Below are 17,445 nucleotides of genomic sequence, written 5' to 3'. Positions count from 1 at the left end.
TGGTAGAAACCAGAGCCACAGAGGAGATGCTGCCATTACTAGAGACATGACCCAGTTCGAGAGCAAGGAGGTTAATGCCCTGGTTTCTCTTTTCCATTTGCCCATCAGTTTCCCACCAGGAAACTGAGGGCCCAACTGAGAACTTGGAAACCAACCAGCAAGGGTCAGATCCCTCTCCCCTCAGTACAGATCAGAGCAGGGGAAAGGTGAGAAATGATGAATCTTAGAGCAAAGCAGCCTGGGACTTCTGTGTATCCATGCTCACCCTATACCTGTCTTATAGGTTCATGTTTCTGCTTAATACACAGTTCCTCTTCTTCACACAGAAAGGTATTCTCTCCCTTCCCCCAGCAAGGGTGGCCAAAATCCCATCAGTTATTGCATTCATTTCAAGTCCACACCTGGACAGGCCTCCATTTCAAGTCAGATCTGATTCCTCTTATTGGGTGACCTCTGAATTAACTGGAAAGTTTATCAATGCCAGTGCTGCTCATGTGAAATAATAGAGGAAATACCACTTCATACCCATACTCATGGCTCTTATTTAAAAACAAACAAATGAAGAACAGAAAATAGCAAATGTTGTCAAAGACATGAAGAAATTAGCCCTTGTACACTATTGGCAGGAATATAAAAGGTGCAGTCACTGTAGAGAACAGTATGGTTATTCCTCAAATAATAGTTACCATGTGATCCAGCAATTCCACTCCTAGGTATATACTCAAAATAATTTAAAGCAGGAACAGTATAGGTATTTGTACACCAAAGTTCATAGCAGCATTATTTACCAAAACCAAAAGGTATAAACAACCCAGTTGTCCATCAAAGGTAAATGGATAGACAAAATGTGGTGTGGACTATGATGGAATATTCAGCCTTGAAAAAAGAAGGAAATTCTGACACATAGCAGAGATGAACCTCAAGGCATTATATGCTAAGTGAAATAAGTCAGAGACAAAAGAACATATATTGTATGATTCCACTTGTATGAGCTATCTAGCATAGACAAATTCACAGATTGGGATGAGGGAGGAGGGAATGGAAAATTCCTCTTCAGTGGACACAGTTTCTATTGGGGCATGATAGAAATATTCTGGAAAAGGTTGGTTGCTTAATATTGCAGATGTACTTGATGACAATGAATCGTACATTTAAAGCACCTTAATATATAATGATGTAATATGCATTTATACGCATCATATATAATGAAAAATTGATGGAGAAGTGAAAACAGTGTCAATTATTACAATCAATGCAAGGCTACTGCAGTGCTTTTAATACTGGTCACAAGGCAGTGAGGTTTATTGATCACTTACTTCATCATTCCATATTGCCCTTGCTCTTGGCTGACACTGCAGCTGGTTAGAGTTCTGTACCTGTTTGTGCTGAACCTTGCCTTTGTTCCCTGACGACCTGGCTTCCTAATAGACTCGCCCTTATTGGGCTACTATGATTTTTCCCTGATTTCTACTATGGACAAGGAGGTACTAAGAGGGAACCCAGCAAGTCCAACACACTCTTTGCCTGGTTCAGTAGTGTGAGAAGTGCCAAACAATCACATGACAGCTTCTCCCTCCAATTCAATGCAGGCATTGTATTTTCCAGTGGAAGTGTCCCTTCCTGTACACCATTATAATAGCTTAGCCCAAAGCTGCAGTACTAGTGCTGATGAATGAAGGGTCATTCCTAGTCTTAAGTTAAATTTTCTTATTATTGGGTCGATAGAGGGAGGACTTCTATGCTTTGATCTCAATCACAGTATTCCAGCAACCCTGCCTTTTAATGATGGCTAAATTCTGCCTAAGCCACCTCGACCCCTCTGTCAGGCCAGCTCCATCTGGGCAATTGGGTATACAACATGAGAGGGAAATTCCGTTCGGGGGGCCCCACCTCACTTCTTTTGTTATAAGGTTTTGGTCAGCAGCCTCGTTGAATGGGATACCATGATTGTGAATATGACTGAGAGATCGCTCAGCAATGGTGTTGGTAGAATTATTTCAGGCAAGCAAGGCAATTCCACCCCGTCCCTTCAAGACACAAGAAGTCTGTCCATCTGCTTGGCTACTTCAGCCAATTCTCACCCTTCCCAACTGTCACAGGACATGAGGCTCTTGTGGCCATGATGTCAGGGCTGGGCTCAGCAATAGGAAGCAGGGGTACAAGATCTGAGATGGGGACTCGGGGAGAGAGGGTTGGATGTGATTATATTTGTCTTGTGATCAGAAAGAACAACATATGTGCAAATCAATCACTTTGAAACCATTTATGATGTTTCTTTTATAATTTCATTTAGTCTGCTGAAAATGCAGATTTTTTTTGGCCTTCTTTTCAGTGAATAACAGAATTATTTAAAGACTAAATGGAGACAATTTTGTGCATCTTTGGTAACATTCTCTTAAATGAATTCTTGTCAGATAGTCTTCTTTAAAGATTATAATTGTGTGGTAAAATTAAGTTAAACAGGTTTAACACTCTTGGCAAAATTCTTTTAAATGGATTCTTGTCAGATCAGACTCTTTAAAGATTAAAAAATATTGTGAGGTGAAAATTAAGCTTAACAGGTTTAATGCCCTTCTTCATTTCATAAGCTTCTCTGTGAGCTCACTGGCCAACTGGTTACGCTGGAAACTTCTGTGCCGTTCACCAGCTAAAACCTGCACGTTCTGAGTTCTGCTTTCTGTTCCTGGCTATGTCAGATGATCTCTGGACGGTGATGAGTGCCTGTTTCTTCTGAGTTTCTGTCACTTCACCTTCTCAGCATAATGATTATTCTGTTGCCCACGACACTCAAAACTATGTAATGTCCTCGTTAAGTAACCTATTTTCATAATAAGCAGAAGATGAAGACTACAACAATTCAGATCTAGAAAGAAGAAATGGTTCTGGTCCATACGCTTGGTGATAACTGTGGCAGTGAGATACTCTGCTGCGGACAGAGACTGCAACTTTAGCAAGCCTGAAGCCACAAGGACAGAGCAGCCCCAGGCCAGCCACCCCTGGCTCCTAGTTTGGCTCTATACATGTTATATCCATGTCCTCCTGTTTACCGTGATGCCCATTTGTTTTCTCCTTTCATTTTTGATGAGGAATTTCAATATTTATTTTAATTAAAAAGTAAACATGTCTTTTGAGGAAATGGTGAAAAGTACAGAAGAGCAAAAACATGATCTAGTCACATAGTTAATACTTTGGGTATGTATCTAGATATCCCATCCTTTTGTCAATTCATATATATAATTATTTTTTATTATTATACAGTATATGAAGTTTAATAATAGTTTACTTACTCAACTCTATTTCATGGCTAAAAATAAGCTATACCAAACATTTTTCTATGATATCAAGTATTATGTAATATATAATTTCTAATGACTCTGTAGGTTTTTATAGCGTCAGTATGCTATAATTTAATAAATCAGAGGGTTAGGAAAAAATCTGTAGTCAAGCAGCTAAAGTCAGCCCTCTGAGGTTTTTGTAACACATAAAAACCTTCCACCAAGCTCTTTCATACACACAAATCCTCGAAGGAATGATTTTTTGTGTGAGATGGTTATAGCTGTCAATCAGTTACCCTCCATGTCATGGTTTCTGTGCTCTCTCCAGGTTCTTAGGGGGTGATTATGGATTCCTGTCAAATGAGATGTCTACTATGTATTCAACATGAGGCAGTTTGTATTTTTCTCAGTCTATTGCTCTCCCATCTGAAGAGGTTAAGCAAATCTGGGTGAGCCAAAGGGAAATGGAACAGGCATCGAGAAAGGGAAGCACAGCAGACATGCCTGGGGCCCAGAGAGCCTTGCTCACGGATTAGCCTCCTACATGAATTTAACATTTGTCTTGATTGTCACATTCCACCCAGGGTTACACCTACATGCATAAAACTGCCTTCAAGCTTGGCTTTCAAAGCTGTTTGCCTCCCCTGTTGCTTTTTAACCACCCAGCTCGCAGGCATTTTTTCTGTTATATCTATCAAAAATGATTAAGGGCTAGAAGAGTTGATATATAAAGGCAGATTAAGAAAACTAAATATTTACAACTTGACTGGGTGACAGCCAAGGGGAAGATATTAGAAATGTCTTCTGGACTCAGTCATAGAAGGGACATGGTTTTGCTTTCCCAATAACTGCATTTTAGGGGTATGCAAATACAAAGTAAGTTTTCTGAGGATGATATCACTTATGCTAATCAGATGATTGTATCAGTTAGAAATTGCATGTAGCGACTAGTAACAGAAACTTGAAATATCAGTGAGTTAAACAAAGGTTTCATTTTCTCTCCAATGATATGAAGCCCAGAAGCTTATTGTCTGGGATTTTTGCAGCTCCATGATGTCATCAGAGTGCCTGCACCCTCTTCTCTTTCTGCTCCATTATTCTCAGCACTGACTTTCACATTCAAGGTCACCTGATGTTTGAGAAGGGTTCTGGCAGCTCAGTTGTTATGGCTGCATTCCAGAAAGTAGGAAGGCAAAAGATGTCCTTGCCAACTAAGAGTAACAGAGAGAGAGCTTTCTGGAAGCCCATCTGATTTCAGTTTACATGATCATCACATCCACAAGAGGAGCAGGGAAGCTTAGTGGACTTTTTGTTTTGATTCATTTTCTTTTTAAGTTGGGCTCATTGCTAACTCCAACATATCAGGTGTTTCCTACCAAAGGAGCACGAGATAATGAGTGGTGGGTAGGCTAGTAGTTTCTGTCCATAATTGGCCTCTTAAAGATTCTGTGAGATACAGGGACACATGCTGTTGTGTCATGAAGTTCCATTTTATTTCCTGCTGCTCACTCTTACCTGATTAATTTATTCATCATCACACACCATGGGCTGACTCTAAATAACTAGCCATCTCAACAGACATAAGAATATTAACAGCTACAACTTATGAGCTTTACCAAGTTTCAAGCACTGTGATATACTCTTTTTGGGGGGGCGCGGGGGAGGTACTGAGGATTGAACTCAGGGGCACTCAACCACTGAGCCACATCCCCAGCCCTTGTTTATATTTTATTTAGAGACAGGGTCGCACTGAGTTGCTTAGCGCCTCACTGTTGCTGAGGCTGGCTGTGAACTCGTGCTCCTCCTGTCTCAGCCTCCCAAGTCACTGGGATTACAGACTGCACCACCATGCCCAGCCTGTGATACACTCTTAAAAGCATCACCTGAATGATCTGTGTTGAAGTATTCCAAGAGGGAGGGGAGAAGATGAGGACAGGAGAAACTAGATTCTGCATTGATTGTTAACAGTTGAACTGGAGTATGGGTACATGGGGTTTGTTATACTCTTCTAATTATGTGACTATTGAAATTTTCCCAATAGAAAGTTTTAAAAATTGCTGGGCACAATGGTGGTACATGCCTGGAATCCCAACTCTCAGGAGGCTGAGGCAGGAAGATTGTAAATTTGAAGTCAGCCTCAGCAACTTACCAAGACCCTGTCTCAAAATAAAAGATAAAAAGGACTGGGAACATAGCTCAGTGGTAGAGCATCCCTGGGTTCAATCCCCCCCATTAGAAAAAAGATGATGAAAGTTTAAAAACACCTTATCTGATCTTTGCCTTACTTCATAAAAGGTCTGTACTACTACCCCCCAGATAGCAATGCTCAGGGACATTAAGCAGCAGCATACAACAAGCTAGTGACAGATTCAGAATTCAAACTAAATTTTCCTGATTCTGAAGCCTTCACTTTAACCCTTTCTACTCAGATTAAGTAGCCTGGGAATCACCTGGAAACTAGTTAGAAATGCAGCAATTGAGGCCCCAAGACCTTTTATAAGGCCTCAGGTAAAATTTGTTGGCACACTCAAATTTCATGTGCTCAGTCCATTTTACTTTATTGTCCCCATAACCATGTCTTACCCAAGTCAGTCAATCATCTGTGACTTTTCCTTTTAAAAAGGCAATCCTCTGTTGAAATAAGGTTGATAATGAGTCCCTGCTCGGTAGCATAAGCATTTTTGATAGGCACCTAATTCACAGAGTAGTTTCAGGAGTGAGTGTCCACTGTAGTGCTGGAAACTAAGGATCTATTTATCAAACGTCATTCTGACTGTAGTTCACCTGTTATTACTCACTGCTTGCTTGAAACTTAACTCTCCTGGTTCTACTTAAATAAAGCCCTGGCCTCTTCTCACTTAAGGTGTTCTGAGTTTTAAAAGCCTTGGGACTTGCAGGAAACTCCAGGTGCCTATTCCAACCTCCTCGAGCTTCAGCTCTGCTTACCTGCCGTGTGTAACTTTCCTGAAAAGACATGGTTTTTCTTTCCACTGTGCTCAGTCATCTTTTATCATTTCAGTCCTCTGTTTGAAAGAAAGAGAGCTTTTGAAATTAGGCAACCGGAGCCCAGCATTGCCACGCATACGGCACATAGGCAAAGCAGCTCACTTTCTCGGCCTCCATTTCTTCCTCTCTGCAGTGGTTGTGACATATGGTCTCCGGAGTCCCTTCCAGTCTATTCTTTGTAACCCCATGTAACTTGAAAACATTTTGAAGACATTGGGTTCTGTGTGAAACCCACCTGATTGTATTGTTTCAGTTAGTAAAGGACCCTGGCATTGAAACCAATAAGGTTTCTCTTTCCAAGTGATGACTGCCTTCATGCTTATAGTTTATTTGCATCAGCTACTTTTTAGAATAAGTAAATGAATGAATGCAGTCTTCCATCTCAGCTATAACCTACCCTTTGCTTTTGAACACTTTGAAGTGTTTCTAGCCACCCAATGAACTTGGTCGTTTTATTTTTTTTACAATAAACTACAAACTGTGTTTGGCACCGTAGGCTGTTCATCAGCCTCCACAGCTGGAGAAGCAGCAAGGAAAGAACCCACAAGAGAGCAGCACAGAAGCCATCCTGGGGGCTGTTGCTATCACAGGGCCTACACTGGTTCCTGCTAAAGGTGCAACCAGTGGGGTCACTTCTTCCTTCTTCCAAGAACTCTTTTCCCCCACCAGAATAATTTTAAGCCAGCACATGACCATTTTGTCACAAAGTTAAGCCTAGGAAACAGCAAAAGTGAAACAGTGACTGTAACGGTGTGCCTTCAGAAGCGTTGCACTCTCTGCCTTGGCTGTGCTGCAGGTGAAACGTGTTCCTCATTTGTTTTTCAGGGCCGCCTTTGGCAAGGAGTCCGAAGTTCTCATTGGGAACCTGGGGGATAAATTAATCCCTCCACAAGACATTCTCCGTGACGTCAGTGACCTCAAAGCCTTGGCAAACATGCATGAAAGCCTGGAATGGTTGGCAGGCCGAACAAAGTCAGCTTTCTCCAATCTCTCTACATCCCAGAGTGAGTCTCTAGTAGGACAGGGATTGTGGGGACAGTTGAGGAACTAGGCTGTGGGCTGCTGTTTGAAATGTGTCTATACTGTCACAATATGAGGGCAGGGCATGTGCCATGTTTCCTGGGGACGATAGAGAGCACTTCCTGGCATGCACAAGGCCCTGGGTTCGATTCCCTAGCGCTTCAAAAAATAAGGCAAACAAGCAAACAAAAAGAAGTTATCAAAAGATTCGTGTTAGAATTCTGAATTCCATTTGTGCTGCACCTGCGCTACTTTGTGATTCTGGAAAGGAACTAATCTCAATTTCCCTGTGTTGGGTGTGGAGATCCAGGAAAGGCTCAGGTTAACAGGACTTTATGTGAAGCCCTAGAAATATAAAATCATGTAGGACTGAACCACTGTGTCTCAGGAACAGAAAGCAACACCTGTGGTCCTTCTTGCAATAGCTTCTCAAGGGCAGAAATTATCTCGGAGCTCAGGGTTGAGTGCATGGCTACATTCTCCTTTAACATGAAATAAAGCTAATAAAAAGTGTCTAAAAAGAGAATAATAGAAGCAATTAAGGTGCTAGAAAATAGAGGTAATGAGGACAGCAATTATTCTGGAAAAGAGATAGCTGAGAGATAACAATTACAGATTTCAAGGAAATTAAAGAATAGGGTGTGAAATAAGAATGGGAGCACTTTTTCTACCAAAGACCAATGACTCAGAAAAAAAAATTTTGAAAACTTTAGGGCACATAAACTTTTAATGGCAATAAAATAAATCCTTTTTCTAAAGCATTGCTTTCAGTGTATGTATGTAAGATGTAGTTGAAAAAGATACTGATGTGAAGAAGAAATAAAGGAAAAGGCAGGTGCAGATGTATGAATGGTGAGGCAGAAACAGTATAGCAAAAAACAAATAGCAGGAGGAAGAAAGCAGCAAAATCAGCTCTGCATTTCACTGTAGGGTTAACTGTCGGGTGATTATTAGAAAGAAAATGCTGATGTTGTCTGAACTGTGAACTTTTGAGTGAGTTATCATCACTCTCCTTTGAGAAGTTATTACTTGATTAACCATGATTCCAACCTAGAATCATGAATTTCACAAGGGTAAATTATGCCCTGAAATACTGGACCCATAGCCAGAGTCTAAGACATGCTGTGAATGCTCACCGTGTGCAGTCTCAGGCTGAGTATGTCCCTATTCTGAGGGCCAGCACAGGGCAGGTAGAAGGGACAGAGGGAGTGGGCTTTGGAGGGAAATTTTGTCATCAACTTTAGAAATCCTCTTAAAATATTGTTTTTTACTTATACTTTTATTTTGATAACATAATTTTATACTTTTATTTAAATATTACTTGTATCCAATGATAAAATTATACGTTTATTTTCAGAAATCTGTAAAAATAGAGAATGTGGATGCCTAATAAGCATAGTACTGCATTTGAGCAGACTCAGTATAAGGAGATATACTTAAAAGGCCCCTCCAACTTTAGAATCCCATGATAGCAGGCAGTTCTATCACAAGCAGTAGTTGAAATTGTGCATTTTATCTCCCAGACCCAACCCCCTCACCCTCCCCACCCCACCCCCCCAAACAGGAAGGCTAATATTTTCTTTACTAATATCAAAATGAACAGCTCTATAAAAGGGATCACATGCCTCTTTTCTTGATTTCCTGTGGCTCCTGAAAATGCAGGACTGCTTGGGGAGGTTTCTTAGGGATGTTCATAAGGGGCCTTCTTATTTGGTGACCAGCAAGGTCTAATAGTAATACAATCTTATTTCAGTTGGCATAGCGTTCCAGATTTCTAGTCTGTCCAATCTCAACTGCACCAGGCCAGATTCCTCATCATCTCTAAAGCAAAACACTGAGTGATTCAAACAAGCTAACTTGGCATCAACTATTTCAAAAAGAGAAAGATGCTCTCTGAGTTATGCTTAACTTTGTAATTGTGCAATTTAGCTGTTGTGTTCCTGTCACTAAGAGTACCCGGTGAAGATGATGTCTGATTCACGTCTTTAATCATCTCTGTTACTCTGACAAAGATCTCGTCTGCCACACCCGTTAACACTCCGTCTCATGTGCTCAGTTCCATTTTATAATATAAGCTGTACCCTCTCAGTTCCTTTCAGGGTGATTATTCCACCCAGTGAGTGATTTAAGTGACTGTCAGCATTTTGATGATCAGTGCAAAACCCAAGTGAACTGTAATCACTACTTTCTGGTGTCTTTGCTAAAACAAAGCATCAAGCGAACGTGGTTTATCCTGCTAACACCCAGCCTGGCTCACCCACACTTGCCTGCTCTGTGAGGTCCCAGGGAAGATGCCCATTGATGTTTATAATTCGAACAAAGCAGGGGACTCTCTGATAATGGGCTACTTTGATTGCTCCATGTCAGTGTGACTCTACAGAGGGAATAAGGGGCAGCTCTTTATTATTCTTTTGAAAAGCGAACCCAGTGATTACTCCGGCTAAAGCATTTCCAAGTCTGGAGAGGAGACTGCTTGAAGAAAATGCTGGCCTTTTATCCTGCACTCATGGATGCTCAGGAGGATGGGGGGGAAATCAAGTTGAAAAGGTTTTAGATTTATTTCTTGTTTTACATTCAGTTAACTATTTGACCTATTAAATGTCATATTTTATTAAACTTAAGAAGCTATAAATACAATGGGCTAGAGAAAGTTTAAAGAATGTCATTTTCATGGGAGAACATCTCTACGGATAGTACAGCGGGATTCTCGCCCATCCCAAAGATCGCATGTCATCCTGAAGAAAGTATCGCATGTTACTGGCAGGTTCTCTTTATGGGTATATTTGTCTTGTTTTCTGACTCCTTCCCAACCTCAACTAAATGTCTGTCTGCCACTGTTATCATTACAATACCTTTATGTTCAGGATCTGTTTTTAACAGCCGTGATTTTGGTGCAAGGAAGTTGAGCAGGATCACATTCATCATTGAGTATTCATGATCTAGATTTATACATATTTTCCCCTATTGATCACAATTTCAGCCCTGTAGTTAAGGCACAAAATAGTATCTGCTCTTGTAAAAACTCTTTTCTCTGAATAAGGACTCTGAAATTGCTCTGATTAAGGAAATTCTAGGGGAAATGTCAACCTACTTAAAAATTCCTAGATTATATTTCAATTTACTATTAATTTATTTTATATTTTACCCTTTTGTTTTAATAATGTGTTGCTTTTATTTATTTTATTTTTAAACTAATACATCAAACAAAAAACATTTATGGGGTACCATGTGATGTTTCAATACATGCACATGTGTCATGTTTAAGTCATGTTATACATGCCTATCTCCTCAAACATTTATTATTGGTGAAAACATTCAAAATCCTTCCTTCCAGCTTTTTGAAATGCATAGTATATTGTTATTTTCTGTAGTCACCCTACCATGCAGTAGCATACCAGAACTTTCTTCTTTAACTTAGTACCCACTGATCAGTCTTTCCCCATCTCTCCCTCCTCCCTTTTCTCCCCAGCCTTCGATATCCACCATTCAACTCTCAACTTCTGTGGGATCAACCATTTTAGATTACATACAGAGTGAGATTCAGTGGTATTTATCTTTCTGTACCTGGCTAATTTCACTTAACATGATGATCTATAGCTCCATCCATGTTGTTACAAATGACAGAATTTTATTATTTTTATGGCTGAATAGTATTCCATTGTATATATGTGGCACATTTTCTTCAAAATCAACAAACAAAAAACATCAGTAATCAGTTACATCGGGTAATCAGTTTTTTTTCTTTTCTTGGCAATCATGAATAGTACTGCAGTGAACATGGGCATGCAGATGTCTCTTCAACCTACAGGTTCCATTTCCTTTGGATGTATACCCAGGAGTGGTAGCGACTGCTAAATCACATGGTAGTTCTATTTTTGATTTTTCAAGTAATATACACACTGTTTTCCATAATGGCTATATTAATTTACATTCCCACCAATAGTGTAGAAGGATTTCCTTTTCTCTGACTCCTAGCCAGTAGTTGTTATCTTTTGTCTTTGTGATAATAGTCATTCTTTCTAGGATGAGGTGATATCTTGTTTTGATTTGCATTTCCCTGATGATAAATGATATTGAACACTTTTCCATATATCTGTTGGTCATTTGTATTCTTTATTTGAGAAATACATATTTAGGCCTATTGCCCATTTTTAATTGGGTTATTTGGCTTTTTTGCTGTTGAGTTTTTGAGTTCTTTATATATCTAGATATTAATTCTGTATTAGATGTGTAGTTTGCAAATACTTTCTCCCATTTGTAGATTGTCTTTTCACTCTGTTCACTGTCTCCTTTGCTAGTCAGAAGCTTTTCACTTTAATGTAACCCCATCTGTTATTTGTGTTTTGGGGGTCTTGTCCAATAAATCCTTGCCCATTCTAATGTCCTGAAGCATTCCCTCTGTTTTTTCCAGTTTTAGAGCTTACATTTAAGTCTTCTGTCCATTTAAAGTTGATTTTTGCAGCTGGTGAGAGATAAGGGTCTCCTTTCATTCTTCTGCATGTGGGTATCCAATTTTCCCAGCACTATTATTGAAAAGGCTGTCCTTTCTGCAACATGTGTTAGCACCTTTGTTGAAAATCAGTTGACTGTAAATGCATGGGCTTATTTCTGGACTCTCCACAGGATGTATTGCTTTTAGGATTATGCTATATAAAACTGAGAGAAAGTTCTAGGGCTCATTTTGCCTGCATTGCTTTCTCAGAGAGGCCCTCCTTTCTATCTTGGAGTTTGCTAAAATCTCTAGGATTACAGTCCACAACTTTCTAGAGTCTATATTGTATTTTGCTTTTAAAGAAACCTTACTGTTTAAGAGGTTATGTTCTTTATTTTTTGTAATTAAAGCCCTTTTGCCTTACTCTAAACATTTTTCATATGTTATGCTATTTTCAGAAATTAAATGTTGATAATTTTTTTTCTTTAAATGTTTTGTTTTGAGGGGGTTGCGAACCGGGGATTGAACTCGGGGACACTTGGCCACTGAGTCACAGCCCTATTTTGTGTTTTATTTAGAGACAGGGTCTCACTGAGTTGCTTAGCATCTCACTTTTGCTGAGGCTGACTTCGAACTCTCAATCCTCCTGCCTCAGCCTTCAGAGCCACTGGGTTTACAGGAATGGGCCACTGCACCCAGCATCTTTAATTGCTTTAATGTATGTGAAAACATTTTCCTTACCCCATACCTGCCCATCTTGAAGACTTTCAGCCTGGAGGTCCCAGTGTGAGGGGTGCCCAAATCTGGTAGAATTTGAAGCCCATATCAGGCCCAAGTTCACTTTCACTCTCATGCTCTGTGATTTTGCTGTTGGGTTTTATGAATGTGGGCTGTTTAGATTCCATTGACACCAGACTTATCCACTGTCCACTCACTCAGTTCCCATTGCTGAAGATCTTGCTGAGCCCTTACACGTGGATAATAAAAAATAATAATAAGTCATATTCTAGTCTCTTTTGGTCTCGGCGACCATAATCCCCTCTAACCTCCAGGGCAGATAATCTCATAATATTGATTCCTGGGATTATTTCGGGAATTGCAATACTAGTGATAGAATTGTTTATATACTTCTTTCTTAAAATAGAATTATTGCTAAGGATTTTAAAAATTGTCTGATACAATTCAGTTGTTTTAATCGTGAGGAAATTTAGGCTTCAGGTTGGTCACAGTGCATGACTATGCTGACCTGAGACAAAAACAAGTCTGCAGATTCTCAGTTTAATTTCCTCTCTGCCACTTCATTGTCTTAACAAATACCAGCATTAGCACCACTAGCTGGTATTTCACACCATATTCCTATTAAACCATTCCAGCAGGGTGGTCATATTTTATTTTACTCAAAGCACTCCGATGCCTGCAGTTTACTCATGACCTCTTCCAATCATCATTTTCTTGTGCCTTGTCAGAATTTCTATGCCCTAAGTAGATGGAATTATTGCATAAATCTCTTTTAAATTTCATCTGACTTGCAATAAAACATTTCTCTAATTGCCCCCCCTGTATTTTTGTGTTAAAAGTATTTTATGCTGGCTGGGGGCAGTGGCACATGCCTGCAATCCCAGCAGCTCAAGAGGCAGAGGCAGGAGGATCACAACTTTAGTGTCAGCCTCAGGAAGTTAGTGAGCCCTAAGCAACTTCGTGAGACCCTGTATCACAATTTTAAAAAATCAAAAGAGCTGGGATATGGCTCAGTGGTTAAGCGCCCTGGGTTCAATCCTCAATACCTAAAAAATGAATGAATGAACGAATGGACGAATGAATGAATAAATAAAATATTAAAATATTTTGTAAGTTATTAACTATGACTTATTTTACTATGCAATATATTCTAGGTATTGTATGGTCCTACAAATTAGCCACTAGCCCTGTGTCTGTTTAAGTTAAAATTTTGGTTTCTCTGTTAAACTAACCACTTTTTAAATGTTCAGTGGCTATTGTATTAGCACACATATAGAGACTTTCATTATCACAGAAGGTTCTGTTTTATATTGCTATAGATTATCACCTAGGTCATTTGTAAAGGTTTAAAATAGCCCAGTCCATGTACTTAGTCTTTGAAACATACTCCAAGCGTCCACCTAGTTATGTCAAAACATGGCTAACGATCTTATCTGTCCATCCTCCAAATCATGTGTATCCTTGTACATAGATATATGTTCTAAGCCCAGCATTAACCAATTTTATTTCTATTAATGTTGATAGATGCTAAAGGGAAAAGATGGAGTGATCAAATAGACTTGAGGAACAGTAAGGAAAAGAATATTTAGGATAAGACTATACCCTAGACCTATGGTTTTTAATATAATAACCAGGAAAATATCCAGTGCAGCGTTTCTTCAGCTTTTTTTCCCAGTGGAATTCTTTTGTTCCAGAGCATCTCACAGGACTTTCTTCCCCATAAAACAACTTCTGAGTCATATAGTCCAGTGCTATATTTATATAATTTGTTCAGCATCTTTTATTTCTCTCAACAATGTCAGGCACAGATGTTCCACTGTTACCGAACCTTAATGTCTATTACTGACAAATTTGCACAACATCAGATAACTTCTCTTGAAATCTGGTTATTTGATGATTTGATTTGTTTAATTATTTTTAGGAATGTTCAAGTCACCCAATACAAAATGACCTTGGTGTCCCTTTTTTTTTCCAGCTTGGCTGCTGTACTGACCCTTTTCCAGACTGCATTTTTCTCACAGTTCTCAAAAATTCTAGCTGCAATCTCCCAATACCACGCCTCTGTTCACAGAAGAATGCTAGTATATTCATCGAGAGTCTCATAGGATTGACTTTTTTGAATTCAAATTGATTTTGCAATACATTTAGCTTTAGAATAAAGTTGCAAAGACAGTACAGAGAATTCCAGTTTTCTCTATTGTTAACATCTTACTTTAGTCCAGTACATCTGTCACAACTAGTGAACCAATATTTGTACATTATTATTAACCAAAGCATACACTTTATTTAAATTTTCTTGTTTTTGTATAGTGTCCCCTTTCAGTCCTAGGAGCTCATCTGCGATATCATAATATATTCAGCTACTGTGCGCCTTTGGGCTCTTCAAGGCTGTGACAGTTTCTTAGACGTCCCTTGTTTTTGATGACCTTGACAGTTTAGAGGAATGTCGCTGGTATGGGTTGTCTGATATCTTTTCATGATTAGATTGAGCTTATGAATTTTGGAAAGGAAAGCCTCAAGATAAGGTGCCATGCTCGTTGCATCAAGGGTGCCTGTTTGCAATGAAGCTTGCCATTGGTGAGGTTCTAAGGATGATTTTTGTGCCTCCAATTCACTTAGTCCTTTTTAGATAGTGCCTTCTGAATTCTAGATCAACTCCACTTTCCCACCATTAATTGCTTTGTCTATTTATCTTCCGGGTAGCTGTTTATTAACATAATGAATACCTCTACTATAAGCCCAATGTTTGGACAAGTTGAATACTTGCAAAACATGGTTATCCACCTTAAATGGGTCTGAAAGGCTCCATGTGGGAGAAACAGTTTTTTCTTACCTGGGGCCACTCTTTTAGGGCCTGCAGCTACTTCTTAGTTGCCACATGTGCTAAACGACCCTTATAAATATAAACAGCCATGTCATTTTAAAACTAAACCATATTGAGACTTCTTCACTAAAAATAGTCTCATTCTTAACTCATTTTCATTAAATTCTAATGTGTGGCGTTCAGTTGAGGAAACTTGCTTCCTGAGATGCATCGCTTCACAGTAGCCTTCCTCAAACTTGGCCGCACATCCACTGTGATCAGTTGAGGAACTGGGCCCTCCTCTCAGGGATGTTAATTTCATTGTTCCAGCTTTGACTGTGCCCCAAACCAGCCACATCAGGCTGAGAACCACAGTTCCAAAGGAGTAGTAGTTCTCAACTTCGCTCTTACCATTCTCACCTATGAGTTTTTAATCTGTATTTCTTTTATTTTGGAAATCCTTTGCAGTTTTTTTTACCAGTTCTTCTATTCTCAGATGCGTGGGATTGATATGATTCTCCATTTTATGACAAGAACAACAGGCATTATTGTTATTGGATCTTGTGTCTATGCCAGAGTCGGCACAATAACCCACCAGTAGATATATAGCCCATCCGTCACCCAAATCCCACCAAAAATAAGAATGTTTCTCTTATCTTTTCAAACTGGCTAAATGAGAAGGACACAAGGAACCAGTGCTTCTCTTAACTCAGAAGACCACAGTCGCCACACTGAGTGATGAATATGGAAATGCCTATCAGTTATTATGTCATTGAAACTAGAGCTAATGGGAAAGGCCTGGGTGGCTGGCCCCCCCACCTCTCAAGTACCTGGCTGTGCGGCATGCCAGGGTGTTCTCATGCATTGCCTACTATGATCTTACATTTTCTGAAGAGGAATTTGAATTCTTTTATGCTAGAATTCACTATCTTGGGCCTTGATGGTAAAAGAAAACTGAAATGCAAATCTATGCCTTGGCAAAAATGAAAATAAAAATTCCTCTAGCAAAGATCTCATGGGACACTTTCCTGTTTCAGCTTTACTTTGGTGAAACTATTAAACCAGAGTTTTCCTTGTCATAATTTCATCTGATTCTTTTTAATTAGAACTCTCTGTGTGGTGATTCCTCTTCCGCTGCAGCGTTTACAAGTTTCAAATATTTGTAGACTGTTATCAGAGAGCTCCTCCTCAGCATTGCTTAGCTTTCCCTGCATATTTTGTTTCTCCAATCATCCTTCTGCACTTAGGCTTTCTAGTCTCTTCTTCACCCACTCTTGTGGTGTAGATGTTAGGTGTCCCCCTAAAGCTCAGCTGTGACACAAGGCAAGAAAGCTTAGAAAGGAAAGGATTGGGTTATGAGAGCCCCTGACAGGGATTAACTGGGTGGTGACCATAGGCAGGTAGGGTGTGGCAGGAGGAGGTAGGACCCTGGGGACATGCCTTTGGTGTTGGTTTTGTCCTTACTGAGGGGAGCTTTCCTCCTACGCGCCCTTGCACCAGATATTCTGCCTCACCTTGAACCCTGAGGGATGGAGCGGTCCTTCTATGCACTGAGGTACCTGAAACCATGATCACCAAAATGAACTTTTCCTAAGCTAAAATTGTTCTTGTCAGGTCTTTTGATCGCAGCAGAGAAAAGGCTGACTGAAACACCTGTCATCATCTTTTGGTCCTAGTAGCTGTCATTTTCTTAAGATGACTCATTCTGTAGTGTCATTCGTATCATTCTTTTACTGGTGACACTTTTCAAATTCTTCGTCATTGGTAAATTTCACAGTCATGCTGTTCACTAAGGAAATTAAATTACCACTGGTATTATATTTTGCTCATGAGCTTCCTACCCACTGTCCAACTCAGAATTTGTTTTGGTGTTATTGAGACTACTCATACTTCTGTGTGAGCCTTTCTCTCTTGTTAAAATAATGTCCAAATGTATTTCCACGTTACACCCAATTTCACAGTTAATCATGTTTTGTAGGAGTAGAAATGCCAACTATAATTTGATGATGGCTTCGTTTTTGTTCATTTTCAGTGTTACCTGTACTCTGTTGGTATTCATAAGCCCATTGACATTTATCATAATGAAGAATTGTGTGGAAGCTGCTGTGCTCAGGGTGTTCACCTGGTTGTTCTTAGGACTCTGCTGAAACTTATGTTGTTACAAGGAATAG

General features: G+C 39.6%; 1 protein-coding gene across 1 annotated transcript in view; it reads left to right on the top strand.

The window, feature by feature from the left end:
- The window catches only part of EXOC4 (exocyst complex component 4), a 795,814-nt gene that overhangs the window by 670,345 nt on the left and 108,024 nt on the right, over positions 1-17,445 (top strand). Inside the window, exon 14 of the mRNA XM_079150158.1 lies at positions 7,107-7,285. Coding sequence (XP_079006284.1) covers positions 7,107-7,285 — 179 coding nt within the window. The remainder of the gene's footprint in view (positions 1-7,106; positions 7,286-17,445) is intronic.

This window comes from Sciurus vulgaris (genome assembly GCF_902686455.1).
Source record: "Sciurus vulgaris genome assembly, chromosome: 8".
Lineage (NCBI taxonomy): Eukaryota > Metazoa > Chordata > Mammalia > Rodentia > Sciuridae > Sciurus > Sciurus vulgaris.
This window is presented reverse-complemented; position numbering and strand designations above follow the sequence as displayed.